General features: G+C 37.3%; 1 protein-coding gene across 1 annotated transcript in view; it reads left to right on the top strand.

The window, feature by feature from the left end:
- The window catches only part of LOC141451627 (cell adhesion molecule 3-like), a 133015-nt gene that overhangs the window by 81182 nt on the left and 35339 nt on the right, over positions 1 to 16494 (top strand). Inside the window, exons 2-3 of the mRNA XM_074123086.1 lie at positions 13699 to 13907; positions 14005 to 14140. Coding sequence (XP_073979187.1) covers positions 13699 to 13907; positions 14005 to 14140 — 345 coding nt within the window. The remainder of the gene's footprint in view (positions 1 to 13698; positions 13908 to 14004; positions 14141 to 16494) is intronic.

Raw genomic sequence — 16494 nt, 5'->3', positions numbered from 1 at the left:
CGCGATTGCTCACGCTTGACCAAAAACGAAATCGTGTAAGGACGGTTTGCAGCTGTTCCAGAAGAATCCGCAGGACTTTAAGCGTCGTTTCGTCACTGTGGATGAAACATGGATACATCACTACACTCCTGAGAGCAAAGAACAATCTAAACAATGGGTTACCAAGGGGGAATCTGCGCCAAAAAAGGCGAAGACCGTTCCTTCGGCCGGAAAGATTATGGCGACTATCTTTTGGGATTCGCAAGGAATAATCCTCATCGACTATCTGGAAAAGGGTAAAACTATTACAGGTGCATATTATTCATCGTTATTGGACCGTTTGAAAACCGAGCTGCAAGAAAAACGCCCACGATTGGCCCACCAAAAAAGTCTTTTTCCATCATGACAACGCACCAGCTCACACCTCAGCAGTTGTGGTCGCAAAATTAATGGAAATAGGGTTCCAACTCGTTTCACATCCCCCCTATTCACCAGACTTGGCTCCCTCGGACTACTATTTGTTCCCCAATATGAAGAAATGGCTGGCGGGAAAAAGATTTTATTCAAACGAGGAGGTGATTTGCAGAAACGAATGGCTATTTTTCAGACTTGGACAAATCCTATTATTCGGAAGGGATCAACAAACTAGAGCAGCGTTGGACGAAGTGTATAAGCCTAAAAGGAGACTATGTTGAAAAATAAAAAAGGTTTACCCCAAAAAATTAAGTAGTTTTTATTTTTGCACGGACTTTTCAAACGACCCTCGTAAATGCACTTCCTCTTGTTCCTCGTAAAAGGAAACGGTCGGCCCAAATAGCGACTTGGAGTGTTACCTGGAAAATGAACGATTTATAATGCGCTGAAATTTTGTCTATATGGAAATGTTGAATTGTCTTGGCGATTTGGAACTACAAAGAGCTGGGAGGTCTTCCGCCATATTTCCTATCCTGGAAGTGTCTCCTCCAGTGCTGCACAACTTCCCTTTACAAAAAAAATAAAAATAAATAGCGAAACTGCATACATGGTGCAACAAGCAAAAACGCTGAATAAGTGATTATATATATAATATACACACGTGTAATATACACACGTGTACGCAATAGCCGGCAACGTGAACGGCCACCAACAGCCATTAGTCGGCAGCCATTAGTCGGCAGTTAACTATTATTGCAAACATGTCGGCCAACCTAGGACGAACGACGAGGTTAAGTAGTTGAGTGGGTCTATCGACGTCTGAGTCTGCGAGGTGGGCTTTAGTCCGGATGTGGATGAAAGAGAGTGGATTAGAGGATTGTATTGGGAAACGCTAATTTGGCGTGGAATTTCTAGTAGCGGGATTGGGCTAAGTCTGTGATAGAGGGAATATTTAAGGACTGTTTGGATGGTGAGTTTTGGGCGTTTACTGTGGTTCTTCTTAGGATTCGAGATTGGAGGGCTTCTATTCGGGATGAGGTTAGTTCGTTTGTAATTCGAGTCCTTAGCGAGTAAAGTATTGTGTATTTTCCAGTCGTTCGTCAGCGTCAATTTAGAGCGATGGTCAAGTAGTCTTTTCAACATTTTATATAGGTTTTTTTGCAGTCCGTCCCTTTTAGTCGAGGATACTATATAAGTTGTTAGTCCAGATACAGGCTGCGATATTTCACTTGATCTCCATTGGGCATGAGTATGTTGTTGAGATAAAGAAGAGGAAGAGACTGAATTTTCTTCATCATGTACGTGGTCTCCCTCCTTGGGGAGAATCCCAACGAATCCTAACTGTGGATTTGCACAGACTATACCTCCACTGATTGTATAATGATAATAATGTTTTATGATGAATGTTGAGTTTTCTAGATGCAACGAATAGTCAGTCTTTTATGCACACTGAGAGAGTGCAACTTGGCGTTGATTTTTTTCCAAGAATACTTCGCAAATCTCTCAGACGTGGTTAGTTCTGTTTAATTAGTGAGTGCACCGAATGGTTACTGAGTTCGAAGCACATAAACCAGCATTCTAGGGAAATGAATGGTTATAAGAGGGTCGGTTGATACGACGGCCTAACCTCATACCTTTCTGCAGTTTTTTTTAATTTTGAAATAATTACACTCAACAGCTCCAAATATATCTTTTCATTGAAAACTTTTTTGAAAATCTTCAGGAAGCATTTCACCCAACAAAATTTTTATGCAGTTAATAAACTAATCTACGTATATTTTATAAGTGGGTATTTTTTGTTTGTTTTTATATTGTACTTAGAAAGCTGGGTTGAAAGAAGACGGATAACTGTACTGCCTTAATGAATGGCGGCGTAACAAGAAAAAAGTTAAGGCACTGCTTTGAACGCTGACATCACGATGTACTCTGAGAGAATCTATCAACAGAAATTCCAGATTAGTCTGTACACTAATTAGAACTGAAAGGAAGTCTAATATAATCTAATCTAAGGAGGTATAATTAGGGCTCACAATCAGATGGGCTGTGCTGTTAATTAAACCCATGGTCCTCTCCTTTATCTACTCATTCATCAAACTCCATTTCATTGACCAATCTTTGGACCATTGCACAAACATAGTGTTATCCATTCACGATGGATATATAATTTGGTAACCATTCATGACAAATATTTAATTCAAAGCTTAGATTCACTTTGTGGAAACTTACCGTAGGAGACTATATCCACAATTGGCAATGGTGGGCTTTCGATGAAACTGGTCAGCCATTTGTAGAAATTGAAATAAGTGGTCGAAGCAATAATGTGATCTAACTATAATGAAGATTTAAGAAGTTTAGAGGGTTAGAAAAGTGGATATATAGACACATCTTCACCAACTATCTCAGCAGAATCTCTATGGAATCCTTAGGAAGTACAGGAGCCTGCAATTAAGGATAACAATCACTTTTTACCAAAACAATTCTCCTCCTAACAACCCCTAGGAAAGCTATTATCTCTTACAACAGTTGCTACCCTGGCTCTACAGGGAAAGACGTTGGAAGAGAGGGGAGCAGCAGTCAGGGATAACCTGGGCGATCTCTCCTGCCAACGTGGACTCAGAAAGAGTAAGAGTGGAGCTCTGAACTCTGGTATTTGCCTAGGGTAGTGCTAGGAAGAGATGGGAACTGGGCAGTGCTGCTGAAGCTGAGGATGCTTCAATTTTCTGTTCAACAATCTTTTAGTACCGAATGAGCCGTTCATTCCAAATAAGTGACAAAACACTTGGTTCAGTCACAGCTTTTTAAATTTATAATAAATTTCCCAAATAATAAAGATTAACACACCATCAATGGAGAAAAACGTTTGTGGCCATTTAAATAATAAATAATTTATTTCAGAAGCCATTTTGATTAACTACGTGCTCTAATGTAAATCGTTGCACTAATTCATCTTAAATTCAGTAGCAGGCGCTGAATGATAACGGTAAATTTATTTGAAATTGGCTATACGATTTTTTGAGATTAGATATACGTGATATTAATTTGAAATTTTAGAGGAAAGTTGTTAATTATGGCTACAGTTTCAGCATATTGTTTAAAATTGTTATTGCTTTTGAATGACTTCATTTTTAAAAATTATTGTCCAATAAATTAATGAGGAGATTATTAAATATTCTACAGGAAATAGATGAAATCCATCTCTATTACGAATCGGAAGCGAATTGGTATTATAGGATTTCCACTTCAGTGGTGAAAGAGAATTCACTAACAGTTGCTAGAATTTTGGCCCACTTCATCTCGCGTCCCTGGGCCTCCTTGCACAGTTGCTTACAAGTTCAGCGACAAGCTGTAACAATATTAGTATTATTTCAAAGGAAACTTGATTCGTGCTTCAAAACCTCCACGGCCGTGGAACTTAGAGTCACTCGACTGTTCTCACTCCTTTAACTTCTCTAATTAACACTGAGACAGACCTGAAATGGTCCAACTTTTCTAATTCACGTACAGTTCTTGGTTTCCTACTTTGGGTCATTGTTGCAAACAAGCGCTCTATCTCGAATATGGAGTTAACTACAATATTTTTCTTACTACCTTTTTTTTTGTTTACGTCTATTTACTCTTACACTTTTAAACAGGAAGTATTTTACAATGTGCGAACGTCCGTTTCTTGAAAGATGTTCAAAGCTTTTAGTAGAACCACTAACTTGGCTGCAAAGTTGGGTGGAACTTTTTACTTTCGCGTACGTTTCGTAAATAGAAGTATTGCCATCTTTACGATGTTTGAAATTAAGTTTTGAGGTCCTGAAAATTTTTGCGAGTTTTCTGTCTCTCTTTGTGTGTGCGTTCTTTGCAAAATACTTGGAATACCGTTTTGACTAGTATTTGGCATCAACAGACTTTGGTGCGATAATCATTCATTCATCAATAGGTTTCGGCTTATGCAAATAGTCTTACCATTCTGGAATGGTAGAAGATTATGTTAGCTCATCTAACATAAACTGCTGAATGGTTTATACATTAACTGCCAGGATCTTCTGTCTTCCAGTTCTTTTTATGAGCCATCTTCCACTTTCGTAGCAGATAGAAAATAACTTTTTAGTAATTTATATGCTACTAGCTGTACCCGTTCACACGTTGCTGTGTTTGAACAAAAAGGCAGTTTTGATACCTCAAACATAATTTATTAATGACCAAATGTATACAATACATCGAAATGAAAATTAACAATAAAATTACCCCTACTTCAGAGTATAGTAGTGTCCTTGCAAAGGTATCATTTCTACATAATGTGAAAAATTCAGTTAATGTTTTTGGCGGTGGTGACATTGCTCTTGCACGTACATTTTCTGATGTAAAATACACACGCTGTCCATTTTCAAGATGTACAGCTAAATGAATAACCGTTGAATATCGTTCATGAATGGAAAATGATATACAGGTAATACGCCATACAGCCTCATTGCTACTTATGAAGCGTCCCAGTTGATATTGGGTGACTTCATCGTTAGATGCAGTTGTATTTTCCACTCCAAACACTGCCATATCGCTTCCTTTGTTCACATATTTGCAAATATATTTTCTAGCTTTCACTGTATTGCAGTACCCAACATTTATGTGTGCGTTATACGTTTTTAGTAGTAATGGAGAATATGGTACTACCCAACGATTATCAACATCAATAGTATTGTTGAGTACTTTTAGTTTAATGGATTTTCCACCATCTTCGGTATAATTTATTCTCGTATTAATAATTGCAAAAAACTGTTTTTCATGGTTTTCATGGTTACACTTTCAACAAATATTACTAATTAAATGTTATTTTGATATTTTTGGGATATTTGTTCGGGTGTACCTAGAACCCCAACTCTGATTTTAAAAAAACTTTGCAAAAACCTTCCCGGGGATATACCTAATAATTTCCCAAATTTTCACGGCGATTGGATGTATGGTTTTTGAATCTATCGAGTACAAACAAACAAACAGACACACATTCATTTATATATATATACAGATTCACAATCTACAAAGAATAAAATGCCATCAGTGAATATGATAAAAGACTTAATGACTAGATCGGCTTGAGGAGAAAAGCTGCCCACCGGCAGCACTTTCGCTGGAGTTTCTTGTACAATTGGAGCTGGTCACGAGGCCTACAGCGTTTCAATCATCGTGGAACGACGATTTGGAATCGTTGTGGAGGTTTTGAATAAGAGGATTTCTGAAAAAAAAGATGGGAGTCAAAGAATTTTCTATATTAAGATTCAGATTCGTCAGTTACGTATGAGATTTTGAGATCGTTATGGAGGGTGGAGTTAGAAGACATAAAATGGAGAATTCGTAATCTGATGGAGAATTTTGGATTGGAAGGACTGGATCTTTTGTAAATTGGAAAGTTTGGTTGAACCCCACAGTTCAAGTCCGTAAGTCCAGATCAGTTGTAAGTACGCTGTTGAACATTAGTCGCTTATGTTCCAATGGTAGCTTTGATTGTCTGCCAATCAGTCGCTACAGTAATTTGTTCCGTCAATTGAGTTCAAGCCTTTTTAATCTAGTTTGCGATTTAGTTAGTAAATTAATTTAATTTTGTAATTATTATCATATAAAATATTTTAATAAGTAAAAAGAGCATTATTTATTCCATTAAAATTTAATCAAAATATCAAAAAATTGACAGCCACTTTGGCTTCTTAGCGGCTCATTACTCTTTAGCGATTTTTTGCAAATTATTAACAAACAATAACGCTGCTTTTTCTGTTTAGTTGATTAGAAATAATCTACCGTCAAAACAATTGGAGAAGTTCGTAAATTAAATTTATTCTATATGTAGAATTCTATATAAATCCAATCCAGTACTTAGAATAGATAGAAATGATTGTGTTTGCATGTGATGGGTATTTGTGATGAGTTCTAATCGACAGCTTGTTTACAGCTTCATAAACCAATAGACCAATATATAGTTTGTGTGCCCAGGCCAGTGTATCAGTCCTGTATACCCTCCTGATTGTCATTATACAGACGATCATGTACACATTAATACAAGCCTCTGTCTATCAGTTTGGCTTTACTCTCATCACTAGGTAAACATAGTAACCGTATGAGGGAATACGTCATCAGTATATCAATTTCCATGGCTACAATTTATCATTTTAAATGAATGTATCATTTTGAATTTTTCCGATCTTGATATAGTATCAAAAATTTACTTTTTATTTTTCTGTTTTATAAAAATCACAACCTTTTTTTTTTTTTGCCGTTTATTTAGCATTACCCAAGTTCATGTTCTCAAGAAACATGCATTTAAAAGTATAGTAGTACAAAATGGCCATTTATGAAAGAAGTTATCCAAAGATAGACTTGTTAGGTACCCTAAGAAGTCATGGGGCGTCTCCAAGGATTGTTAGAAAGAGAGTTTGACTTAAGACTGTGAATAAGATGGTTTAGGATGAAGGAAGAGTTTACTGTGTATCCTGTATTGCTAAGGATATTTAACACGTTCCATGCCACGTGTACCACCGGTGGTACAAGCAGTCTTATTTATTTATTGCGTTGAAAACATATATTTTATGACAAATGTAATTCTGTAAAATATATTTCTACCAAATAAATGAGGCATTATACAAAATGGAGTATAGATCAAAACACATAAGTTTATTTCATTGTTATCTTTACAATAATTAATAATTACATTTCATAACAGATTTTTGTTAAAGCAAGGGAGGCGTAAAGACGGCTATTTCGGGCAATCGCTGCAAAACGTCATCACTCTTATAGTTTCTTCTCTGGCTGCTTCAGTACCGAATCTTTTTACATTTTGTTTTGTAGCAGGAAATGCAACGTTGTATTGCTGCCCTAACTTTGCCCTCTTTCTTTTTAATTTCGTGGCGTCTTCTAGACACCACCTAGTTTGTCGCCGTTTCTGAAGACGAGTTATTTACAACGTACCATAAGTGGTACACGATGTGATAGCTACTCTAAACAAGGCAGAACTACTTATCGATTGATTATGTAGTTAAAGATTGTGTGATAATATATCAACCTTTAGTCAAAATATCAAATGGCCTCGACGACAAGTCATGCAAAAATGGCATGACACGGAACATGTTAAGGTCGGTATGTACTGAACTGAGTTAATAAACCAATAAGGAATATCAACGATCTTATTGAACGAGTGGGCACGGATTTTAGACTGCATGGTTTATATTCTGTTCAGGTCGGTTTGCAGTAACAGCAAACTTCCAGCTTGCTGCGAACATTGACTGGAAAACAACTTCTATTGGTCCATTAATTTTCCTTTTTCGTCGTCTGTCAGATTGGAGCCTTTGTCTAGGAGTCTGGTGAGAAGAGCTTTTTAAAAGATTCGTTCGAATCTCTTACCGGAATTCTAAATCTGTCCAAGTTTAGTTCGAAGTATATCTTACATGTATCAAGTATATCAAGTAATGAACCAAGTTTCTGGACGCCATTACTGGGCCATCAAAGAACGGTATTCTTAGCAAGCTTCAAACAAACTACACTTAAGTTTGCTTTAGATGGGAGAAGGATAGGAAGTCCTGGCAAAGGAAAGTTAAACTATCTAAAATTAAAAGTTTTTTTGAAGACTGCTGGCATAAAGATGTTTGTTTTGATGCATAATTTGTATTATCTAACACTTCTGTTAAACATCTGTTGAAAGTAGAATAACTAGCTTATTCTACCACTTCTTCCACGTGGCTGTACTCATCAACATCAACCCAGACTACAGCTAACTAACTTCACATTAGTGCTTAAGATCGAATCTTTTATTTTCTTTTCTTTTTTCTAACGATATACACAAATTTAGATACAAATTAATCGAAAGCGATTAGTACAAACAGTGTACCTCATTAGACAGTCCATTTAAACAGAACAGTAAGCTTGACGACTTCGAATACTTTAGCGATAGAAGCACTTAAAGCAAGTTTAAATAGAAGGAGTATAGGTGCAGACAGTGTGGCTTTATCAGAGCTACCTTTAAGGTTATAGTTTGGTCTGTGAAGGGCCATACTTTGTCTTAGAGTGGGCCACCACTTTACTACCACCATCAAGGGCCTATATAGGAGTTGATCTCTCACTAACTTCGTCCCTTACTAAACTAGCCAAACCTACAACCTGCACTCTTTGACGCTAGATTTCGTCTTCATCTCATTGAACTGATCAATTAGAACTATGATTGAAGTTCTTTTGCATTACAGTTTTTTTGTTGTTGTTGTTGTGTGAACGCCCGTTGTATTATGATCAATCAACACACGTGGACTTCGAGCTGAGTATTACGGTACAAACAGTGTGCACCCATCAATTTGCTGACTAAATTCATTTCACGACGTTCACAATTTAAAAATACTGTGAAGGAACGGTAGTACTCCAAGCTGATCGATTCCCGAAGTAGTTTTAGTAGTTTTGTTGGCGTAGAAAGCGAGGAGTTAGTAGAAATAATGATTGATTAAATATTAAATAGTGTATTGGCTAGCATTAACCACTAAGAATTTGTACGTTTATCTTTTGGTAACCGTAAACCATTAATATTTAGTATTAAACTAGCGAGGATTTGGTCAAAATAGAAAAACAGCAACTCTATCTTTACGCCAACGTTTCGACAAATTTACTGTCTTTCTCAGGACGTTACGCGAGCTGGTTGTGAGTTACATACAAAACTATACAATAGACCTATTGTATATTAGATACAGGTTTAGATATGTCTATACAGGTTTATCTAGATCTATTGTATATAGATATATATAGGTTTGCATTCTTTATCATCCTCTACCAGTCTTAATCGACACTTCCTTGTTTTTGGAGCCCCGCACACTCACCCCGCAGCACAGCTCACCTTGAAAATTCATATCTTTCGTGATTTTACACTTAATGAAGAAGATTTTGCTGACTAAATTCATTTCACGACGTTCACAATTTAAAAATACTGTGAAGGAACGGTAGTACTCCAAGTTACACGGCTCATCTCTCGCGCACCAGAGAAGCTGTGGAAGATCTCACTAAATATTCATCTTTATTTGTTTACTTGTTCTGTACAAATTCAGCCTGATTTTCTTTCTTCTTCTGTATCGTAAACTGTGGAAAAAACACTTTAATAGCAATAGAAAATGTTAGTATACACAACTGACCGGCGGGGGAGAGTAGTTCTTGGCATGTTGGTTGCCCAGAGACACATGTGCGTCAGCATGAAAGAACTATCAAATATAAACCACCTTCTGGAGTAGGATGAGGGGCGTACCCGTTCATCTGATCATAAAGGCGGTGGCCATAAAGTTGCTGTAAGGTAACTATTCAAGGAAACCGACGGTGGACAGTGTAGTTAACCCAGGGGTTGCAAAGTTACTGTTGGGTAACCGTTTCTACTTTATTTTATTACTAGGTTAGTAAAAAACAGGAACAAGTAAAGTAGTAATTCAAACTTTTTCTACTTCATATTATCTTTTCATTGTTTTTACGAAAATGGTGGCCAGGATAATATAAACTGATTCCGTTTTTTTTGTTCAAGGATCCAAAATTATTAATATTTTCATTGAAAAATTCGTCGGACAATTATTTTCAGCTCTGTCTTCTTCTTACTTCGTAAAAAGGTTTACCGTTGGCTCCAAGATGGACTGTGGGACTGGGGCTGGAGTGTATGGGGTTAAAACCGAGGTTCTCATTGAGAGGCCACCCTCTTCCAGGCCGAGGTCTTTGCAATTAAAATATGTGCTGAGGAAAACCTGCGGATGGATCTTAGAAATGGAGAGATCTGCATCTTTTCGGACAGCCAGGCTGCGCTGAAGGCCATTGTTTCCTCAGAATAACCTCTTCCCTGGTCTGGGAATGTAGAAAGGCCCTAGAATTACTGGCTTGGCACAATAAAGTTCGGTTGGAATGGGTGCCGGGTCACGTGGGGATTAAAGGGAATGAGAAAGCTGATCTTCTGGCCAGGAATGGAGCCAACACTCCTTTCATTGGCCCGGAGCCTGTCCTGGGGATCACCAAGGGTTCGGCTCGTGCGGCTCTTAGAGATTGGATTTGGAGGGAGCACGAGAAGAGCTGGGTGATGTGTCCTGGGGTTAAACACAACAAGACTATAATGCCTTGGCTGTGTAAGCCAAAAGCGCCAAAGAGACCCTGTGTTTGGGTAGGAATCAGATTACTCTGATCACAGGGCATGGTAGGTTCAGGAAACATCTGCACAAGGTGGGGCTTATTAGCTCGGAACCGCTGTGCAGACTGTGTCAGGAAGAGGAGGAGACAGCCTCTCACCTGTTGTTCGATTGTGTTGCAATCTTGCGTTTGCGCTATGAAACCTTTGGAACGCTGAGGCCGAAGGAGATAGTAGCGCAAAAAGGACTAGTAGGGAAAGTCCTCAACCTGTTTAGTAGGGGAGGTTTCGTCTACTAGATCCAAAAAAGAGGAAGGCACAATAAGCCTCTAGTGGCTGCGGTGTCTTGGGGCGTAGGCCCCGTCCCGTTTCCAATCTTAATCTTACTTGATAACAATAGTTGTTATTGCAATCAAGCCAAGTTTTGGAAATTGATTTTTTTCACTCGAAATATCCGTTTTGGGATCCCTGAGTTCGAAAAAGTGTTTTTTGATTTTGACATAAACTGAGGCTGTAAAAACTTCTCTCATTTAATTTACCAAGTGTAGTGTGTGAGATAAAGATCTGTAAATTGAAGTCAAATTTCGCGTACTACAGATAAATTAAATATCTCATGATAGATGAAAGACTGGAACTGATGGACCAAACACAATGAGTGATAAAAAAGATCACCCATATCATCCAGTACAGCGGACCCAGCTGTACAAATATACACAGATCTTTACAAAGGATATAGACAGTTCTGGAATTCGTGTTGCCACAAAATGCTGTAGTAAAATACAGAAAACCTTGCAGCTAATGAATAATGACTAAAAGTACCCGTTGAAAAATGCATGCTAATGCCCGAGGAAAACTTAGTCGGAAAATCTAGCGAACCCATCTTAAGCTAATTACAAGTAAAGTTTTATTACTAAATTTTTGCACAGGTTTTTTGAAGAAAAGTTACTTTTGAAGTTAAAATTCAATGGCAGCATATATTTTTTTCCAACAAATACTCTACTGCGACATAATTATGTATTCTTCTAGCTTGCCTTTAATTTATTTAATTAACTATATGACTGGAAGAGGATACAGTCGACCTGGTGACCTAAATAAAATGCTTCTCATTTATATTATATTTTTCTCTACAGTTTAAAAAAAAACTTCAATTTTTCACAAGACAATCTTCAAAAATATTAACTTTTCAGCTTATTTCAAAAATTTTCTGCAACATTTACATAATTGTAAAAAGTGATTTACATGCTTCTGCTGTTTGCTGTGTTAGGTTTTTAATTGTTAATGTTTGAATAATTCTAAGATTAGCGGAATCCATATCCTATTGATGGCTTGCTGTAAGCGAGTATGGTACGAAGATGGTGTAAGATGAATTCAATGAATAATAGAAGTGCTGCTAAGAAGCTTATCTTAAACCCTGAAAGTAACGAACAATCTACAAACACTTGATTGTAAGGAATGTTGCATTTCTAGAATATGGTTACATGACAGATTAGTAAATTTTAACACCCTAAATTTCCTTTAGTATTGCATCCACAATGCTCATATTTCTCTCAATTGTAGAGATAGTTGTAGTCTATAATTGTGCCAAAATATATAAAGTTCCGTACATTAGAAATGGAGATATTGGGATTCAAAGTTCAGGTTACTGAAAGGTTACCAAACTTTAACTCTATATTTCCTTTAGTATTGTATCTACAACATTCATATTTCTCTCAATTGTAGAGATAGTTGTAGTCTATAATTGTACCAAAATGCATAGAATTCCGTAAGATAGAATTCGAGATATTAGGATTCAAAGATTGTTCTCAATATCTGCAACAAAGTGGAATTACAGATACATTAATCTGTTCTGAATTCTGGTCATTAAAGATATTTTTAAAGGTGCTCCGACTCTCTCGGTCTACGAAGCTTAAAGTCAAGATATCGGACAAGCTGTATGCCTGTAGTCCTGCTATTTCCACATTGTGAGCTCTTACCGTTTTCAGTTTACCCATGAAGTTCGTCCAGGCAGTCCACCAAATTACCTTTGCCAGAATGTTCACAGTTGACTTAAATGTTTTGTCAAATGAAGATGAATTTCAATGAATGATGGATTTCGTCCTAGGTTCCTCAGATAGAAGCAAATGGTCGCTAACAAAATCTTGGAAGTTTTAATGGTATCGATTAATGACTGAAACGCTCTGTGTTCTACTTTGGTACGATTATCTCACATGGCATAATTTATTAAGTTAGTAACTAGTTTAAGAAATTGATGAGGAGTGTGCTTAGGATGAAAAGAAGTACCGGGAAAAGGAATTCTGATGTTCAAGGAAAAGCTTGGGAGTGAAAAAGTAGAGGTTAGAAGAGTTCTTGATCAAGTTGAGATGGTCTGGCGATGTGGCCAGATTGAATGACCAGCACTTGACCCACACATGGATTCCCAAGAACGGGATGAGAAGAAGAATCAGCTGTACGATGGAGAGATTCCGTGTAGGGACCGGGTGAGAATAATCCCACGGTATCCCCTGCCTGTCGTAAGAGGCGACTAATAGGGGATGTATACAGAAAACCGTCTCACCTGGAATGGTGTAGTAAGCCCAAGCTGACACCAGGAGGATGTAGAGAAACCTGGTAAGTAATGAGCTAGGCTTGGCTGGGCCAGTGACCATTCTAGGCCTTAAAGTAGGAGACAGAGTCTCTATGAAATGGTACCACGGGATCGTGAATCAGCCCGCTGGAGTTCTGTCTCCAGGTTCACGAGTTGAGGAAAGGTTTCGTGGTGGTTGTGGTAAAGCAGGGACGATGTTAGGGTCCTCTTGGTCTATTATGTGGGGGGGAGGATGGTCGTTTAGCCTTCGGGAATAGTTGCGCCACCTTCTCATTCACCGGATGGAGAGATGGAATTTAGTGCAGTGTGGCCAAAGTGATAAACCAAAATTATTTCAAATGTCTACCAACACGTATTAGAGGAATCAATCATTCTATTAGCGTAACTATGTTGGTGATTGATTCCAGATTTTTAAAATGCCTTCAACGTTATTGAACTAAGTTTTCAGTTTTCTTTGATTCCTCTGGATGATAGGCTTTAAATTAAGTTTTTAAACAACTTTGAACTTAAATGTCGTCAAAATAAATTGAAATCGCAGCTTGAATACCTAGTTAAGATATTTGTTTTTAAAAAAAACAAACGTTGATTTCCGTTTTGATAATCTTTTTTTATCTTTCTGTTACAGGACTGGTGGCCAGTTTGAAACTACAGGATCTCCATGTGGATAAATACACCTTAGTCGGCGGTCACACCATCTTAGAGTGTAGATTCAACTTGGAAGGTGAAGGATTATATTCTGTAAAATGGTATAAAGATGGCCGTGAATTCTATAGATATGTACCATTAGATAATCCGAAAATGCAAGCATTCACCATTAACGGAATCCATGTCAAGGTAATATTTTTTGGATTAAACAAAATGCAAGCTATATTTAGTTCTTGTATTGTGATATGTAGGTGAAAATGAAATTGAATAAAGATCATATTTACAGTTGGATGAATCCAATCAAACTCAGGTTGTACTACAACCGCTGGAATTATCCAGCAGTGGGAAGTACACTTGTGAAGTATCCGCAGAAGCGCCTTCCTTTCAGACTGTCATGGGCGATGGAATTATGACCACAATTCGTAAGTACCTTTTGGCCAAAATACTGTCAACTTATTTAGATCTATTTATATGTGTACAATTACCTCTGCAAAAATTGAAGGCACCTTGAAAACATATTTGGACTGTACTAAGAGCTCCAGCTTTGCCAATAGAAGTTCATGGTGCGTATTTGTCTTTACATGGAAACGCTGACAACGCTAACGACAAGGATTTTGTGGGGGGAAAGATGGTTTAAAGAAAATAAGAATAAAACGAAAGTAATCAAGCTTGAAAGAAGGCTGGACCTTTTAATTCTTTGTTTAACCCACGACGGCAAGTAGCTAACTTTGACCATATCTACGTCCGTGAATTTTACTTTAAAAATATTGATAATCCACAAAGATAATATGGGAAAATATTAACTGAATGGTTAGATTCCCACGGGTTCGAATCTAGCTGCATGCTCTCTTAGTTCTTCTCTCTCTAACAGCTTCTTTCTTGAAGCTTAATTCCACTCATTCTGGAATATCTCGTCTCGCAGACTCTCCACCCATCATAACTTGTACAAACTAGTACAAGATAAAGGGTTCTTTTCTATCTAATCCACGAGGAGAGAGAGTGAGGACCACGAACACCAGCAATTTCTTCACTCTGGGCTCTTGAGTCAGCGAACAGATTTACAACTCTTTGGTAAAATTTTGGTTAATGGATTAGTGGGGTAGTTATCCACCCGTAGAAAAAGGTACAGAATTGTCCTCGGCTCAGAATTGCAAGTACTTTCTAAGACTTTTGAGTCTCTAACTTCCAGTGATGGCCATTTTCATTTTCAGGGGTTGCTTATGCTGCTCACTGTAAAAAGAGAACGTTGTCCACAAGACAGCAGGGCACTGAAAAAAAGGCTGCTCCTGAATTTAATAAACTGAGACGTTGTCGCGCCCTAAGATAAAATAATAATTATAAGAGAAGAGATTAGCTAAGATTATCTTACAGCTTACTGCCGTCATTCCAATCATAACCACATCTAGGTCACTGTTTCTAGCAGTGGTGTTTTTTTTTATGATCTAATTATATTTTTAAAAAAAGTTCTCCAGTTTTTTAAGCTCCCAAGTTTTAAGCTCAAGGAAAAATTACCCAGCACGGCTGAGTTTCATTAAATAATAACTTCATTTCTAGAAATAATAATTGTATGCTTGAAAAATAACATTAAAAAAATCTGAAAAAGAAAGAACTCTAAGCGAGATACAAACAGTTATTTGCATAAAATGCGCTAAAAGGTGAGCTATCACCATCGCGATAGCTAGCATTATGGGCTACTAATAGCTCTATTCATTGCTCCTTTATAGCTATAAATAAATCCAGCTGGATTTTTCTTTATTTGTATAGTTCCGCCTGTTCTGTTCTTTTAATAAAGTTTAGTTCCTTTTTTTATATTTTAATTAATTTTATATTTTTCTGCTGCGTAAAAATTATTATCTTAATACCTACACAATATATACCCTGGATATTGTGAAAATAAATTCTGATATTCGCTAAAAACACATCAGTGATCACAGCTGTTCTCTGCAACCATCTGTTTATGATTAATAACCCATACTATTCATTAAATATCTCCCATATGTGTAGTAGTAGTAGCTAGTGCTTATCACTTGCCAGTTTAATCAACAGCTTGCCGTCGTTGCTAGTGGCTACGAGATATTAATTTTCCTCCTCACGTTGCACGCAAGGATGTGTTTACGCTTCTAAACGTTCTTGTAATTCAACTTGAGCTTAAATTGTTTCTCTAAATATATATTATTTCAATTTTTTTTTTTTTAAATCAAAGAACGGTTTTGAGCCTTTGCACACAAATTTTGTTGGTTTCAAAAAAAAAAAAAAATATTTTATTTTGAGGCCTGAAATATTTCAAAAGCGTAAACTTGGGCAGAAGTTTTAAAATTATTATTGATCTACGAGGGTCGTTTGAAAAGTCCGTGCAAAGTCAGAGAGATAGCACTACTGGCGCGTATCGAGGTTATGTTTAGTTAGTAGCATCTCTTGGAAGAACACACACCAAGTTTCAGCCAGATCGGTCTATTTCTTTGTGTTTGGCATTCGTTTGAATCGAGGAAGTCGAGTGATTTTCAAAAAATGGACGAAAAAGAATTTCGTGTGTTGATTAAACACTACTTTATGTAAGGCAAAACGCCTCAGGAGACTAAAGAGAAGCTTGATAAACATTATGGTGACTCTGCACCTTCGATTAGAACAGTTTATAAGTGGTTTCAAAATTTTCGGAGTGGCCATATGGGCACAAGTGACGCTGAACGTTCTGGACGCCCTGTTGAGGTTACTACTCCAGAAATCATTGATAAAATCCATGATATGGTGATGGATGACAGAAGAGTGAAGGTGCGTG

Source organism: Rhodnius prolixus, unplaced genomic scaffold (assembly GCF_049639745.1).
Source record: "Rhodnius prolixus isolate KJV_2025 unplaced genomic scaffold, Rpr scaffold_14, whole genome shotgun sequence".
NCBI classification, from domain to species: domain Eukaryota; kingdom Metazoa; phylum Arthropoda; class Insecta; order Hemiptera; family Reduviidae; genus Rhodnius; species Rhodnius prolixus.
This window is presented reverse-complemented; position numbering and strand designations above follow the sequence as displayed.